Below are 15,819 nucleotides of genomic sequence, written 5' to 3'. Positions count from 1 at the left end.
TTAAGATTTTGTTACATTATGTGTAGTGTGTGTAAATATATATATAATCTATATACACATAATGTATCAATACTTCAAAACAACACGTGTACAATTATTTACTTGTATAAGAATCTGTGATAGTGTCTATTAGAGCAATAAAGTTGTATTTGTGTTATTTTGTTATAATTTACCTTCATTGTATTTATTTAAGGAGCTTTCTTTGATTTATTAAAGAATTTATTTATATTTCCTACAATATAGTTTGTGTCATAACCATGTTTATTTGGAGAAAAGTATTAACTTGCAGTCTATAAGCTGAGAATTAAAGCATAAGTTCCACCAAGATAACTGCTCAAAGAAAACGGCTTTGAATTGCTGCAGTCATGGGGTTTGTCTCTTTATGATAAATGTATTACACATAATGCATCACAACTTATATATTGAAAGCACACACTAAAACAATAAATGTACAGTTATCTACTTTGGATACAGATCTTGTGGGTTCAAATAATGGCATTTCATCTTCACTAGACAAAAGACTGTTACTCCTTGATGAATATTGTACTTCACATAATGGTCATAATAACATTGTCCATACAGAAAAAGTAAGCACTTAGTAATACATATACTATACTGGAAATTAGGGCATTTAACATAGAAAAGAAATAATTCTAGAGTCTTATTGGTACACAATGCAACACATTACAATATGGCATATATCTGTAAAAGAATGCTAGACAAAAAATACCTGACAGAGAAAATACTGTGCATGGCACGTCATGTAACGTAGAAAGAAAACAGTTTATACAAAACTAGAAAAGGTTATCACTTTAAAATAAAATGTTAATAGAAAAGCTTAATATCATATAAGCAGCTATGTGTAAATATGAGGAAAATGCATTATACTGCAAAGTAATTGGCATGGACAACCAAAAAAAGCTTAAACAATTGGTCCTCAAGTTAAGCAATGTTTAGTGTTTTAGTGAATACCTTTTGTTGAAGGAAAAAAAAATCAGTCTAAACAAAATCACTGAATCAAGCACACGGCACCTAAAACCTCTGTTGTAATTCCATCAATTTTGTTAAAAAAAAAAAAAGATCTGTAGCAGCAAGTAAAATACTGAAAGTCTATAAAAGAGGAGATTCACAGTTCCATTGTAATGATACAGGTGCAAACAACCTTACAGCACAGCCAAGGTTGGAGGTACAAGTTCCAACTGTTTAAAAGTCATTAAAATGCACAACACAGTTCCAGAACAGACAAAGGCCAACCGAAACCAGAATCACACTGTATCACACCGTTAAACAACTCCATCATCTATTCCTCAATATGATGCATTGGAACACAAAGACCATTTGTGCAAGAACTCACTGAAACATCTATGAAATACATCTCATTCACACACACACACACACTGTTCTCTCGGCCTCTCAAGTGCCAAAAGCTTTAAACATCGCTACGGTTATTACAATACCAAAGCTGGACTAAATTAACAGCAAAGCATCCTGGTATATTTCAGGTCTGGTAATACGTAAAAATATGGACAGAATATCTCCAAACCGGTATCGGAGTAATCCTTGGGGATAAAAAAAAAAAAAAAAACTACCAATATGGAATGAAGTAAGCGTTTTAGTGCGTTAAAACACTGAGTCCATTATGTTTACTTTTTAGCATATAATGTGCAAAGACATTAAAGGACGATATCTACAGCTTAGCCACTAAAAACCTTTGTGATCTGAAAAATCTAGACCGCATGATCTCATGAAACCTGCCAAGAACACACTACCATTCAAAAGATTGGGGTCGGTAAGAATTTTGAAAATGTTTTTAAAAGAAATCTCTCCCTAGATTGAAAGTATTTGATCAAATTACAGTAAAAACATTGATATTGTGAAATATTATTACAATATTTATTATTACTATCATCACTCCATTCTTCAGTGTCACATTATCCTTCAGACACAATTTTAAGTTGCTGATTTGGTGCTTAAGAAATACTTCCAATTATTGTTAATGAAAACAGTTGTGCTGCTTAATATTTTTGTGGAAAGTGTGATACTTTTTTTGGATTCTTTGATAAAAAAAAAAAAAAAAAGGTTCATAATAACAGCATTTATTTGAAATTGAAATTATAATTTATAACATAATAAATGTCTGTCATTAATTCATTTGTCATTAATTTAATGCATCCTTGCTGAATAAAATTATTTCTTTAAAAGAAAATCATACTGACCCTAAACTTTTGAATGGTAGTGTGGTAGTGCATTTCACCTCAAAAAAAAAAAAAAAAAAAAATTATTTTATGAACAATTACATTTTTTGCAGTTACTTAATTAAGGACATTTTCTTATGTTCATGTTCTTATTACTGTAATTAAAACATTACTGTAATTACTTATTACTGTAATGTTATTACTGTAAATATATGGAATATATGTTGTCCAGTGAAAATAATAAAAATCATAAAAAATATAACTTTGTCTGGGCAGTATTATTCCCATTACTATTTTACAGTACTGAGAATCTAATCAGAACCATCCTTGAAATAAACTAAATTAAAACGTCCAAACTAATATATCGACCCGGTTAAAGTGATATTTTTGGGTTAAATATGACCCAAACATGTGCTCCATGAGATTCCCCAGTGCTATGTAATGTATGTCGACAGGATGCAAACGGCAGAGGCACATTGGATTTTTGCTATGACTTCTCAAAATGACATGGCCTTCATTGATTATTAACAGCCAAATTTCCATGCAAGCAGTAAGGGGAGTTTATATTCTTATAAACTGACTACCTGATAAATGAGAATTTAAAATGGTGGTTTTACTTCACATCTTCCTGTCACAGATTATTTAAGGGAGCTGGCTGTCTGTTTGCATTATTGACTTTGTTAAAAATGAAAAAAAAAACCGCATGCATAAGCAACCTCAAACAATCTCACAAGCAATCATCAAGAAGTGCATTTTGTGCGAATAATAAATGTGCACACCAACACACCAATTTTGTGGCAATGAATCTTAAAGGAGCAGTTCATCCTGAAATAAAAACTCTGTCATTATTTACTCACCCTCATGTCATTCCAAACCCGTAAGCATCATATGGCTTCAGAAGACTTGGAATATAACACACAGTCATATGGACTGCTTTGGTCGCTGTATACTTTCAGTTGGAAAAGAGCTTCATCAACATTCTTCAAAACATCTTATTTTGTGTTCCACAGAAAAAGTCAGTCATATGGGTTTGGAACAACATGAGGGTAATAAATGATGACAGAATGCTTATTTTTGGATGAACTAGTCCTTCAAGTGAATGAGATTGCTGATGAAGACCTGCATTCTCTTTTTTCTTTTTTTTCAAATCTCTAATATGACAAATACATTGGCTCTCAAGTCAGCAGGGAAATCCCATCTGTCGCATTGTACAGAAGTGTAGAAAATCTCATTGTCTGACCTATCAGCAAGCATTTTTGTATAACAAGGCCCTTTTTTCTGGCCAAAAGCATCTTGGAACTTCGGACCCACCTTTAAAAGCAGCATCATCTTGATATCGTGTTTTTCCCAAATGTTTTAAAATACCCAGGGATTTAAGAAGGGTAAAAGAACTAGACTTCAACAACAGTGGAAAACAGTAACCACTGCAACTATGTAGTGGTTACCAACAATACAACCACTTTGTATGCAATCCATGTTGCCCCCCTCAGCCAGACAGAGTGGCCAAGTCTACTAGTTCATGCTGCAGCAACTCAAGTAATTGATGTTTTTTCCTTCTCCAGGCATAGGAGTGGAGTCGTTGTTGTCCAACGTGTTTTGCTTGGCCTCGCGGATCAGTTCGCAGGCCAGATCCAGAAAGAGCTTCTCCACGTTGTCCGATTCTTTGGCAGAGGTCTCTAGATAAAGCATGCTCTGCGCCTCCGCAAACTCCTCTGCTCGCTGCCGATGGACTTCTCGCTTATCGGCCAGGTCTATTTTATTCCCTGCAAACAATAACAGCAGTGCACAGGGCTCAAATGCTCTGGTTACAAGGACATTAAGTATCTGGTGACAGGTAGATAGTCTAACGTAAGCCAGTCAGTTTGTTCAGTGACAAATAGATCCAAAAACATATTAAACTAATGTTGATAGACAATTTCCTGCATTGGTTAACAGAGCACATTGTGACCAACAAATGGATAGATAGATAGATAGATAGATAGATAGATAGATAGATAGATAGATAGATAGATAGATAGATAGATAGATAGATAGATAGATACTGACCTGAATAAGATATTTCACATAAAAGATGTTTACATAGTCCACAAGAGAAAATAATAGTTGAATTTATTATTTAGGGGGGTGAAAACTTTCGAACAGAATGAAGATGATTCTTATTTTGCCTAAATATCATATTTGTTTTCATTTAGTACTGCCCTTCAGATGTTACAGAAGACACTTACATGTTTCCCAGAAGACAAAAGTTAAATTTACCCTGATCTTCAAATTCAAAATTTTCACCCCCCTGGCTCTTAATGCATCGTTTATCCTTCTGGAGCATGAGTGAGCGTTTGAAGTTCAAATGCTAACTGATGCTCCAGAAGGAAAAACTAACCTTGAACCTTCTGTAATAGTTGCATATGAGTCCCTCAGTTGTCCTCAGTGTGAAAAGATGGATCTCAAAATCATACAGTCGTTGTTGGAAAGGGTTCAAATATACAAAAATGCTGGAAAACCAAAGACTTTGTGGGACCTGAAGGATTTTTCTGAAGAACAGCAGGAAGTTTAATTGTTCAGGACAAACAAGGGACTCATGAACAACTATCACTAAACAAAAAAACACAGCTGTGGATCATTCAGGTAACAACGCAGTATTAAGAATCAAGTGTTTGGTAACTTTTGAACGGGGTCATTTTTATAAAATTAACTATTATTTTCTCTTGTGGACTATATGTAAACATCTCTTATGTGAAATATCTTATTCAGGTCAGTACTAAATATACAACAACATGCATTTGGTATGATCCCTCTTATTTTGGGAAAATAACATTTTACAGATTCTCCAAGGTGTATGTAAACTTTTGAACAACTGTTACTAATATAAGCCTGTGGTCTACTGTGTGGTGCAGTTAATCTGACAATCTTGAGGAAACATAACCTTCACCGATAGAGGACAATATGTCATTGATTTTGACATTTATATCATCACTCTATATACTGTAGCAAAAAAAAAGAACAAAAAAAAAACCAGCTAAAAGACATAAGATTTGTTTTATAAATTTAAAATGGTTCAATTAAAACTTGAATACTCACCTACTAAGATTGTCACTACTTGGTTGTTGGCATACTGCTCGATCTCCCTCAGCCACTCAGGAAGGCACCGGAAGGAATCTTCACAGGTGATGTCGTAGGTGAGAATGAGAGCGTTGGCACTGCGGTAGTAACTCTGGGTAATTGAGCGGAACCGCTCCTGCCCGGCCGTGTCCCAGATCTGGAGCTGTGAGCGGATCAAATAATCAGTGAAGTCACTTAGTACTTTTAGCAGAACCCAACACAAACTACAGCTTTCTGTCTATTTCATTAGTGCACTGGAGTGCACTGAAATGCGGAAAAATGCCCAGAGATGCACAGACTCAAATACAAGGGCTTAATCAGTCAGTGTTTCAGTGACCTAAACTGAAGCTTACTACATTTCAAGACCAAGATTAGTCACATATATAACACATACTGCAACTGACGTCAAGCACACAAAATGTGCAAAGTGCACAGATTTAAATCTGTACCAAAAGATATGCAAGTTTATTTGTACAGTACATTTTCCACACCAGTAGTGCCGGAGGTTTCAGTTTCGCTTTAAATATATTATTTTTGGTTTGGCACTTATAACAATTGTTGTTATAATCAATGTCAAAATTTATTTTACACATATCTGTTTCATTCCTGTTCTGTTCTGAATACTGTTAAAGTGAGGAGAACTAAAACACATTTTTAAAGTGTTTATAATGCTTGTGTTTTATTTACCAATATTTTAAATAATTTCTGAATGTAATATTATAATGTAATTATAATAGCATATTACAGTCCTACAGTCTTTTTTGTAATTGATTAATTAATACAAACTACAGACTGAAAACTAAAATGAAATAAAATAAAAAAATAATTCTTCAAGTACTTCGAGTCACTATTTATTTATTTATACTTATATTTATCAATAACAATTATACTCCAATAAAATTTCCACACAGTTACCTCAAAATGAAACAAAAACTAAAGAGGATTACCCACCTTCACCTTCACTCCTTTTATTTCCACAGTTTTGATCATGAAATCAACTCCAATGGTGGCACCTTGTCCCGGAGGGAAGAGCCCCTAAAAATGCAAGATTAAGTAGTTTAAATGCAATGATTATTATGAAATCATAATAAAACACTATAAAATAGTATAAAAACACTGACACATGCTGTTGCATTATAGGTAATGCATTAAGTAATTCCACACACCTGAGTGAAGCGTCGGACGAGGCAGGTTTTGCCCACTCCTGCATTTCCTATCAGCACAATTTTGAATAAGTAGTCATAATCCTCCATGCTCATGCTCAGCTGAGGGAACATGAATGAAGAGAGAGAGAGTGAGAGAGAGACAGGCAGACAGAAAGACAGGCGGATAATATGTGGGTGTTAAGAACTGCAATGCAAACTACACATGGCTGAGCAACATCCCTCTGATAAAACACTGTTTGAAGTAAAAGAGCCACAGCAGCCCTTACAGAACAAACATTTCAATGACACCAGTGATGTATTACTGAGAACAAACGAGGGAATAAACTACGCCTGATGTCTCTAGGGACCTTCTTTTTTTTTTTTTGCAGTCCATTCTTTAATTTATTAGATCAACAGTGCCTCTGTATGTCACTACACACATTAGCAGTGTTTGTTTCTGCAGTGTTGCTATAGGAGAAGCTGCTATGCATGTGCTCAAACGCTGCTGTTGCCAAGGCCTATGGCAGGATGCTGAGAGGACCGCAATAAAGACACAAGGAATAAAGAACAACTCCCAGAGGCCTGTCAACGCACATGCATACACGCAAACATACTTTCAACAGCTAATTAAAAACTGTGGTGGATGCAAGCATATGAAATGTAAAATAAATACAACTGAAAATTGTAAGTTGAGCGTGAACAGACCCCCTTTAAAAATACATTTTGATGATTCAATAAAAAGTTAACTTAATTAGCTGTATGAATAAACATTCAAACATTACACAACCATGTCATCTCCCCTGCAAACATTTCTCTCACATTCATTTTGTATGTAATTAACATTTTAAAATAAAAATTAAATAATAATATATTGTTAATTTTATTATTATGAAGTTGAGCATGAACAGACCCCTTTACAAATACATTTCTTGATTAAATAAATTAACTTCATCACCACTGCAACACTACTTTATCTCACATTCATTTTGTAATTATTACAAAATTATGAGTTTGTGCTCGGAGTCACAATTATATTTAATCTTTTAGCACACTGTTTAGACATTCATTTGCACATATTGCAACAGCATGAGCGCAACTTTTTACTCTCATAGAATGAATAACAACCTTCTAAACTGTATTTCATTTTCATCCAGAAATCAACAATGAAAATAAAACGTTGAAAATAGATGTAACTTCACTATTCCTTAAATTATATACATTATGACTGTAATTTGTGCATTACAGGACAAAATAAGGATATTAAATAACAGAACAGAAAAGATATAATTTATTGATTCCTACTGGGTATGGATGGGAAAAAAAAATCTGATATGCAGTATCTCTAAGCAGAAAACTGAAATCTGATATGCAATATCACTGAGCGCAGCAAAAGGCATAGATGTGGCCTAATACATTTCATTTATATTTAGACCCTTTATAAATAGTGAAAATTGCACATTTTATTTTATGATGAAATAAAACCAGCAGGCACAATGTTCTCCATTAGCTAGCAGGATGCTCAACACATTAAAGGTCACATTAAATCATCTTTACACTTACCAAACACAGGGGATTCACCCCACTGCTTCTATTATTCAGAATGCATTCAGTCTTTTCTTCAGGCTTTTAATCTAAACGATAACAGCAATCGCGCAGCGCCAACAGCAACCTCGGCAGATTTTCGGCTCCAGTGTTGCACAATGATCGCAGAGTTTCCTCGGTTTTTTGACAATGACGTCATGCTGCTTCCCCAGTGGAAGCCGAGTCCGGAAAACATCGCAGATGCATTATGGGATTTGTAGTTCAAGGTTCACCAGTGGAAATGGCAAAACACAAAAGCAGAAGAAAAAATATATATATTAAAACAAGACATTTTTTTTAGATATTAAAGTTAGATCTGATTTACATCTCTGCACTTAATTTCAAAATGTAGTCACAAATTAAAAAAAAAAAAAAAAAAAAAATATATATATATATATATATATATATATATATATATATATATATATATATATATATATATATATATATATATATATATATTTTTTTTTTTTTTTTTTTTTTTTTTTTTTGCTAAAATAGGCTATTTTGCTAGTATAAATAAATATAGTTAAATAAAATAAATATATTTTCAACCAATATATTTTGTTCATTGTAAGAAGAACTTCATATATAATAATATATAAAATAGCAATAACAATATATAAAATTGTATATTGTGTTGTAAACAGTGTAGCTGCTATAAGATTGGGGACGTATTTTATTGCCTCTGAAATACATTTTTGAAATTAAATGAAAGCTGAAGTGAAATATATTTCCAATTTCAAAAATATATTTCACTGAGCTTTGGCATATAGTTAAAATACATATTTGGCCGGAAAATATATATTTTTGCCGCATGGTTTGATTACAGTCAGAGGAGGATATAGTTCTACAAAAGACCTGCAGAAAATAAGAAAAGCTTGAATTGGTTCTTAAGAAGCGATTTTCACATTCAGATCGAGCAGATGCTCTCCGGAACCCTTGTAAATCCGCCATGTGTTTCTGACCGGACCGGTTTTCATTTCCGCCTAAACATTGCCCTTGATTTCCTCTAGGAGGTGATATGGAAAGTTGAGTGTCAAAGGGGTTCTGACTTAAGAAGAGCCGGTTATTTGTCACAATGGGGCTTCTGCCTGACGAGGCGAAAGTTTTGCCTCCTCCGGGGATCTTCAACAGAAATTCAGTGTGGTTCGGTCTGTGCGGCTGGGCGACCGCGATGCTGCACAACAGTTTAAACCGCAGGCCTGCGCTCAAAGCCGGTGAGAACACAGCTACACCGATGTATTTATAATCAGCTGTATCTCTAACATCAACACATTGTTATTTAATTGCATAGTAATAACGAATTAATACGTTGCTGGTTGACTTTACTTGCAACCCTTACACAAACCAACTGTTGTGGCAACATGCATATGGTGCTGAATGAATTCCACATTCTTGATATATCCATGGTTACTATATTATCGAGAGCAGTGGCATTGCTATTGCACTCCTTCTTATCACTTAAGCTAATAATATTGCTAGTGCCTGCATATTACTAGCACGTTAGCACTATGTACCTAACTGGCATGTCAAAATGTCATGTAAAATTAATGCAGCAGTCATACCAGTTGTAATACATAACTACATTTTTCAAAAAGCATCAACAAATATAATGCCCCTCACCAGTAAAAATCAGCAAGCATAATTGGACTATGCAAACATATATTTGAATTCTGATGTTTTTCCCTTTTTTCCAAACAGGTGTTCACCGCCAAGCGCTGTTCATAACTGTTGGATGGTTCATTGGCTATCATCTCACAAAGTTTGAGAATTATAAATATGCCACATTGGACAGGGACATGAGTGAGTACATCCGGCTGCATCCTGAGGAATTTCCAGAGAAAGGTAACAGCACATGGACATCCATCTGCATTAGTGTGTTCATTTCTGTCTTGAGGTTTTCTTTATATTAAAATGTTTGTGTATGTTGTTGCCACAATGCTTTCAGTCTTTCAACTGTTTTATTTCATTTTCTCAAACCAGCACCGAAGACATTTTCTGAAATCGTGGAGCCTTTTCATCCAATTCGTTGAAAGGATGTAGCTGTCACAAGGAATGTGAAGACTATTGTTGCAAATCTGGTTGAACAGACTTTACTGTTAAAAATACTCTTATATTGATTTATTAAGTTGTGTCCTCAATGTCATTAAACTGTCTGAAAAAAAGATCTGATTTTTTTCATTTATTTTTTCCCAATGCACAATTAGTTTTTACATTACCAGATTATTTTAATTACAGGAATTAGTTATAATAAGTCCCCGCGACCCCTGTTCTGCACATTTGGTATGTTTCTCTTACCGCTTCAGGGGTTTGTTCCATTCGACCAGAAGTACCCTGCAAAGGGGACATCACAGAATATTCTGCCATGATTCCAGTCCGAAAGAAGCATAGGGGAGCGCGGGGCACAAAGTAACGCGGGGTTAGTTGTAACACACATGGTTTAAATATTTCCACACATGCTAGCATAACCAAATTTACAGTATTTACTAGTTACCACATCAACATTATATAGAGAAAAAAAGTGCACCAAAATTCAAAAGTCTTTTGAAGATATCGCTGAGCATTTATTTTTACAATAGTAAAATTATCTTTTAGTTTTTATTACTAATTTAAAATGAGACCAATCTGCTATTATTTTCATCTCCAATCTGTTATTTATCGGTTTAGATAGTTGGGGGGTTTTTTTTAATACTTTGATAACTAGCAGAACACTAACCGGTTTTAAATTCGAGTTGCGCAGATGGGGTAAGTTGTAAAACTGCGTTACAATGTGCCCTGCCGTGCTATTCTATGACATTAGGAATGTAATTCACACTATTTACTTTAATACATTTTAATGAGAAAGAGGTGAATAAAGACTGACAGATAGGATCAGATAACGTTTTAGGCTGTCATATGGTCATGTTACATGGGGCAAGTTGTCACATTTCACTTCCAATTTTTGAGGGTAAATAAAGAAAACGTATACACTGTAATTATGAAACAAAGCAACATATTTGTACTCGACAAGTGTGAAATTACTGTGGATAAAAAATTATACTCTGAGAAAGTCAAAAAGTGTTAGTTTGTGCCCCGCTCTCCCCTATATTCCATTCAAAGGGTATTAAATTGCGCAAATCTGTGTTTTTAAGTAAACTTCAGCTGATTTCCCGTGTGCAGGGAGTAGAGAGGGTAGGGAACATGTTAATCGGAACAGGGAGGACCAGGATTAAGAACCGCTGATAATAATTATATAAATTTTATATTACAAAAAAATGCAAGAAACACTTCAAAATGTCTAATTTGTATTCCATGAAAGATATTTAGCCTCAGGTTTAGAATGACAGTGCTTTTATTTTTGGAGAACTGCGCCTTTCGCAATTTAAGTTCAGTCTTGTACATATGTGTATGCAGGATACTGATTATGCATTTTAATGTCCTTTAAAGTGTGTTTGGCATATTGTCAGAAAGCATGTTGCAAGACATGCATAAACAAGGTCATCAGAATCTCTGAAGTGACCGTACAAATAATCGTGACAGCACTGAACAGCATGAGATTTGAGGCTGTGCTTTGATGTCACAAATGATTTCAGCTAGACTTTGGCATGGATATTGTACCGATGGCCTGTCTCGTGCAATAATGTGCAATCCCAGTAGTTTTGCAACAGATTCAGTTGCTCTTGGTTTACTTTGGAAGATTTCATCTACTTGTCGTTTGACATAAATTAATATTTAAAAACTGAATTATTCCAGTGAAAGGAGCAATATAAGTAATATTATTACAGGACTTCATGTATAGTGTGCCTGTGTACGTCAGTGTTATTAGCGTTAACAAAAACTATTTAAAAAAAAACATTTTTGTTAATTGAAATAAAATAAATGATAAAGAAACAAAGATAAATTTAATATGATATAAATAATACCAAAATAGCACTAGTGTATGTACAGTAATTTGGCCTTTTATTGGCTCGATCTCAATGATTTCACTAGCACATGCAAATTATGTACAATTGCATCAAGTGAAAGTCATTAAAGCGTTTCAATTATCTTGTGTATGTAATTTACAAAATTGTGTTCATTAAAAAAACAAATCACATAACTTATACTGCAACAGCTAATATTTGAGGGAAGCAGTTTGTCTTATAATTGTTCACTTTCAAGCATTGCACAGAATGCAAGCTAATAGTAAAAGCAGCCAAATGTAATAGATGGAAAACATTAAATTATTTAAATATTAAAGAAGATTCTTTTAAATATGATTCCAAAACAAAATTAGTTTTAATATGTTTTATTGCATGTCACATAGATAGTGACAAGGACGTAAACATGCAGCTTTCCAGGTAACTGCAACCACCCCAACACAGATTTTTCCACAAGATGTGCTGAATCTTAACGACTGATGCCAATGATGTCCAGATATTTCTCAGTCAAGTTCTGGGACTTCTTCGTGAGCGTTGCCATGACTGTGAACAGGCCTCGCAGATGGAAATGGAAAAGTGCCTCAGGCTCGGCCTCCAGCAGCGGCTCCAGGCCTTTGTGCAGGGCAGCGTGACTCTTGGCCTTGGCGTCTTCATGTGGGATGAGGCTGCACTCCACCGTGTTCTTGATGGTTTTCAGCAGAAGGTAGTACTCATACAGGTCCATGCTGTGGTCGGCGGCCTCGCAGTCCACATCGTTGTCGTATGGCACGTCTCTGAGGAGGCTGGGAAGCAGGATGGTCTGCTCCATATTGTGCACTGCTGTGCTGTAGCGCCTCAGGGCCAGCAGCAGGGAGCTTCGGCTGAGCTTGGCATCGGCAGACTGCATGGTTGCTCGAGGTGGGTTTCAGGCTGAGGGCTTCTCTTGATTAGATGGTGTGGCAGCCGGGGCCTGGATGCAGTGCAAAATCTGAAGAAAGAGGCTCTTTTTATAGTGTGTCTGACAGGGGATGTGTGGGACAGTTATGCAACATAGTGGCCTGATCTGCTGGTGGTTGAGTTCAGTTAAAGCACCCCCTTGAGCTAAAACACCCCTTATTTCTTCACAGCATGACATTCTGGCTGCCATGCTGAGACCGAGCAGTTTACTGAAGGACACTGACCCCAGAATGGTGATTTACATCAGACCATCCCTTGAGGGGAAAAAAAAAAGAAAAAAAAAGTGCTTAATTGTATTAAATGTGCACTCGTAGTGTACTTCATGTCTAAAGAGTGTTTTTAAACAACTGTACTTGCAGATAATATAAGCCTAAAACTGAATTAAAAAATTAGTAATTATAAAAATCTAATGTAAATGACAGAATCACAAAAAAAAAAGTTAAATAAAAGCTAAAAACTATAATAGGATATAATACTATAATATAAACATATTACGAAATAAAATCCTTAAAGAGTATGCTTGTAACAGTTTTTAACACACTTAAGTAAAAAGTGGATTATTTTTAAAAAAGTGCATCTTGTAATGTCTAATTAAAAGTTTTACTTTTAAAGTACATTGTAAATTATTATGTGTCATGCTTTAAAGAGTTTTTTTTATTATTTATGTTTTATTTGTTAGGGACAGATACAATAAACATAGATGAAACTGAAACAACAGTCATCCCATGCATGTACCATAGTGCTTATAGCCAAAGCTAATTCGCAACACTTATTTTGATGTGTTGACTGACATAATAAAGCACAAGTAAAATACTTGATTATTATTTTAACTGTTATTTGATATTACTTTTAAAGTAATATATTTTGAATGTATGGCAACCTTATTAAAACAAACGTGTAATTATTAATATATTTAAATACATAACATACCAGTTTCTGAACAAATGGCATTAAAGTATATTTTAGTTTAATGCTTTTACCATAAATAAATATAAAATTACACATTAAGATGTACTTAAGTCTTTCAGTGAGTCAAAAATTGTAGTTTAACTGAAAATTAATCTTAGTTTAATTATAAATAGTATGCAATTAAGTGTCCAAAAAAATTACATTCATGCTTCTTTTTTTTCCGTAATAAGTACTCATTTTAAAAGTACTCTGTGGTTTAATTCAAGTCTAAAATATTATTTTAACACCACTGAATCAACCTCAATACATTAACTTATACCAACAAAAATGAATGGGTTAAATCAGGTAGAAATATAGCTCTTTTAAGGGAACAGTTGCAGGTTACAACATTTTATTCTACTTGTTTTCCACAAGGGATTAATTTCTCAAATCAAAAGTGACAAAACTGTATCATACGTGAAGAAGGTATCATCTGATACTAAAGAGGTTATATGCACCAATGTTCCATTAAATGTGCATGATTTAATTGCCTAGGATTCTACAGCATTGAAAAGCTATAAATAGAAAGATAAATATGATCTAAAAGTATATTTCTAATCTAATCAATTAGAGTGCAATGACATCCAAGGTCAGATCTGTTTGGATTGGCTCTGAACTGTGATTGCACATTTACAGATGCAACCAGACTGTACAACATCACTCATATTTGGAAATAACAGTCAGACTGTTTGCACAATGTCTGTGATGAAATAAATCCTCAGACTTCATCATGTCTAAGAACACAAAACGGGGTTATGATATCTCTTTAATCAGACTTCTGGCATTGCAAGTTAAAGTTCATTTTGAAGAGTTAAGTCCAACCAAATGTTTAGCACAATTCCAAATACAATATAATAATAATATTTTATATAATATATTCATAATATTTTAACACTTCTCTGCTGCATACAGTACAACAGAAGCATATAATGACTAGGGGCTGTGAAGGGAAAATATTTAACATGAATTAAAAAAAAAGAAAATGTTTGGAAAATTTGAGTATTTTCTTACGACAACAGTGCAGTGAAGAGCTTATATGAAATATGACACATGTGGTGTGTAAAGAAAGAAAGAAAGAAAGAAAGAAGGTAAACATCACTTTTGAGCAGGATATTTTATGCATCACCTCCAAGCTTCAATTTGTTCAAAAACGTGAAAATATTACATTTTGCGTAGAGAAGCTAGTGTTAACTATGCAACAGTTGAAACTGGCTGCATTAAAGGCTGGGGAAAGTATTTCAAAGGATGAGACCAAGAGTCTGGTGATGTCTATGGGTCACAGACTCACTGCTGTGATTGTGCACAAGGGATCTGCAACTAAATAATAGCTTTTAATCTTTTATATCTGCCTTACGTTCAACTGTCCCAATACTTATGCTCACATCAATGAGTGGGATGAGCCCTAAAAGTGCTGTTCTTTTTATTGGTAAAACATGTATGTGTTGAAACGGCTAATAATAAAATTTGACATTCTGTAGTTTTGTCTCATATTCATCTTTTCATCATATTTGTAGATTTCTTGACTGCACAGCAAACAGAGCAATTTTGTCCTTACTGTCCCAATACTTATGAAGGGCACTGTATATATAATTTAAAGTATTTTATAACTTTTAAAAACAAAAATGTGTGTATATAAGCTTACACTTTTGGATATTATTAGTGGACACATTTCATTTCATAATCATAAGATTATGAAACATGTTATATAATCTTTGAATAAAGAGGTCGATTATGACAAATTAATTTTTATGTTGTTATTCCTTTAAGACTTCCTTTTGAGGCAAAGTAATAATCATACTTGCCACAAGATGGCAGTCTGTCGTTGGTGTAATTAGTCAGCTCCGTCCTTTGCGTTTTAAACACTGTGCTTGAGACCAGTGTTTTAACATATTTCATATATATATATATATATATATTATTATTATTATTTTCAAAATCACAACAATAATAAATAATAACATAAACGCAATAATGTGTTAGAACTAACGATTAAATCGGGTGATTTGCACGTCACTG

At 34.1% G+C, this 15,819-nt stretch overlaps 3 protein-coding genes across 3 annotated transcripts; 1 reads left to right on the top strand and 2 right to left on the bottom strand.

Moving 5' to 3' along the window:
* Positions 1–363: 363 nt before the first annotated feature.
* Positions 364–8,147, bottom strand: rab30 (RAB30, member RAS oncogene family). The gene is made up of 5 exons (XM_058745256.1): positions 7,997–8,147; positions 6,458–6,556; positions 6,243–6,326; positions 5,271–5,454; positions 364–3,958 (listed from the first exon to the last, which is right to left on the bottom strand). The coding sequence occupies exons 2-5, from the start codon at positions 6,548–6,550 to the stop codon at positions 3,708–3,710; spliced, it is 612 nt and encodes a 203-aa protein (XP_058601239.1). The 5' UTR covers positions 6,551–6,556; positions 7,997–8,147; the 3' UTR covers positions 364–3,707.
* Positions 8,148–8,981: 834 nt separating this feature from the next.
* ndufc2 (NADH:ubiquinone oxidoreductase subunit C2) lies at positions 8,982–10,187 on the top strand. Its single transcript, XM_058744989.1, has 3 exons — positions 8,982–9,237; positions 9,722–9,865; positions 10,004–10,187. Exons 1-3 carry the CDS (start codon positions 9,099–9,101, stop codon positions 10,051–10,053), a joined length of 333 nt encoding a protein of 110 aa, XP_058600972.1. The 5' UTR covers positions 8,982–9,098; the 3' UTR covers positions 10,054–10,187.
* A 2,084-nt stretch (positions 10,188–12,271) lies between these two features.
* On the bottom strand, positions 12,272–12,886 carry thrsp (thyroid hormone responsive). Its single transcript, XM_058745002.1, has one exon. It carries the CDS (start codon positions 12,803–12,805, stop codon positions 12,389–12,391), a length of 417 nt encoding a protein of 138 aa, XP_058600985.1. The 5' UTR covers positions 12,806–12,886; the 3' UTR covers positions 12,272–12,388.
* Between the last annotated feature and the right edge of the window lie 2,933 nt (positions 12,887–15,819).

This window comes from Onychostoma macrolepis, chromosome 15 (genome assembly GCF_012432095.1).
Source record: "Onychostoma macrolepis isolate SWU-2019 chromosome 15, ASM1243209v1, whole genome shotgun sequence".
NCBI classification, from domain to species: domain Eukaryota; kingdom Metazoa; phylum Chordata; class Actinopteri; order Cypriniformes; family Cyprinidae; genus Onychostoma; species Onychostoma macrolepis.
This window is presented reverse-complemented; position numbering and strand designations above follow the sequence as displayed.

Excerpts from the sequence above, each read along its gene's own strand:
- rab30 (XM_058745256.1), bottom strand. The coding sequence starts at position 6,550 with ATGAGCATGGAGGATTATGACTACTTATTCAAAATTGTGCTGATAGGA. Across the intron at positions 6,327-6,457 it reads TCGTCCGACGCTTCACTCAG|GGGCTCTTCCCTCCGGGACA; the intron begins GTGTGTGGAATT and ends TTGCATTTTTAG. Across the intron at positions 5,455-6,242 it reads TAAAAGGAGTGAAGGTGAAG|CTCCAGATCTGGGACACGGC; the intron begins GTGGGTAATCCT and ends ATCCGCTCACAG.
- ndufc2 (XM_058744989.1), top strand. The coding sequence starts at position 9,099 with ATGGGGCTTCTGCCTGACGAGGCGAAAGTTTTGCCTCCTCCGGGGATC. Across the intron at positions 9,238-9,721 it reads CAGGCCTGCGCTCAAAGCCG|GTGTTCACCGCCAAGCGCTG; the intron begins GTGAGAACACAG and ends TTTTCCAAACAG. Across the intron at positions 9,866-10,003 it reads TGAGGAATTTCCAGAGAAAG|CACCGAAGACATTTTCTGAA; the intron begins GTAACAGCACAT and ends TTCTCAAACCAG.
- thrsp (XM_058745002.1), bottom strand. The coding sequence starts at position 12,805 with ATGCAGTCTGCCGATGCCAAGCTCAGCCGAAGCTCCCTGCTGCTGGCC.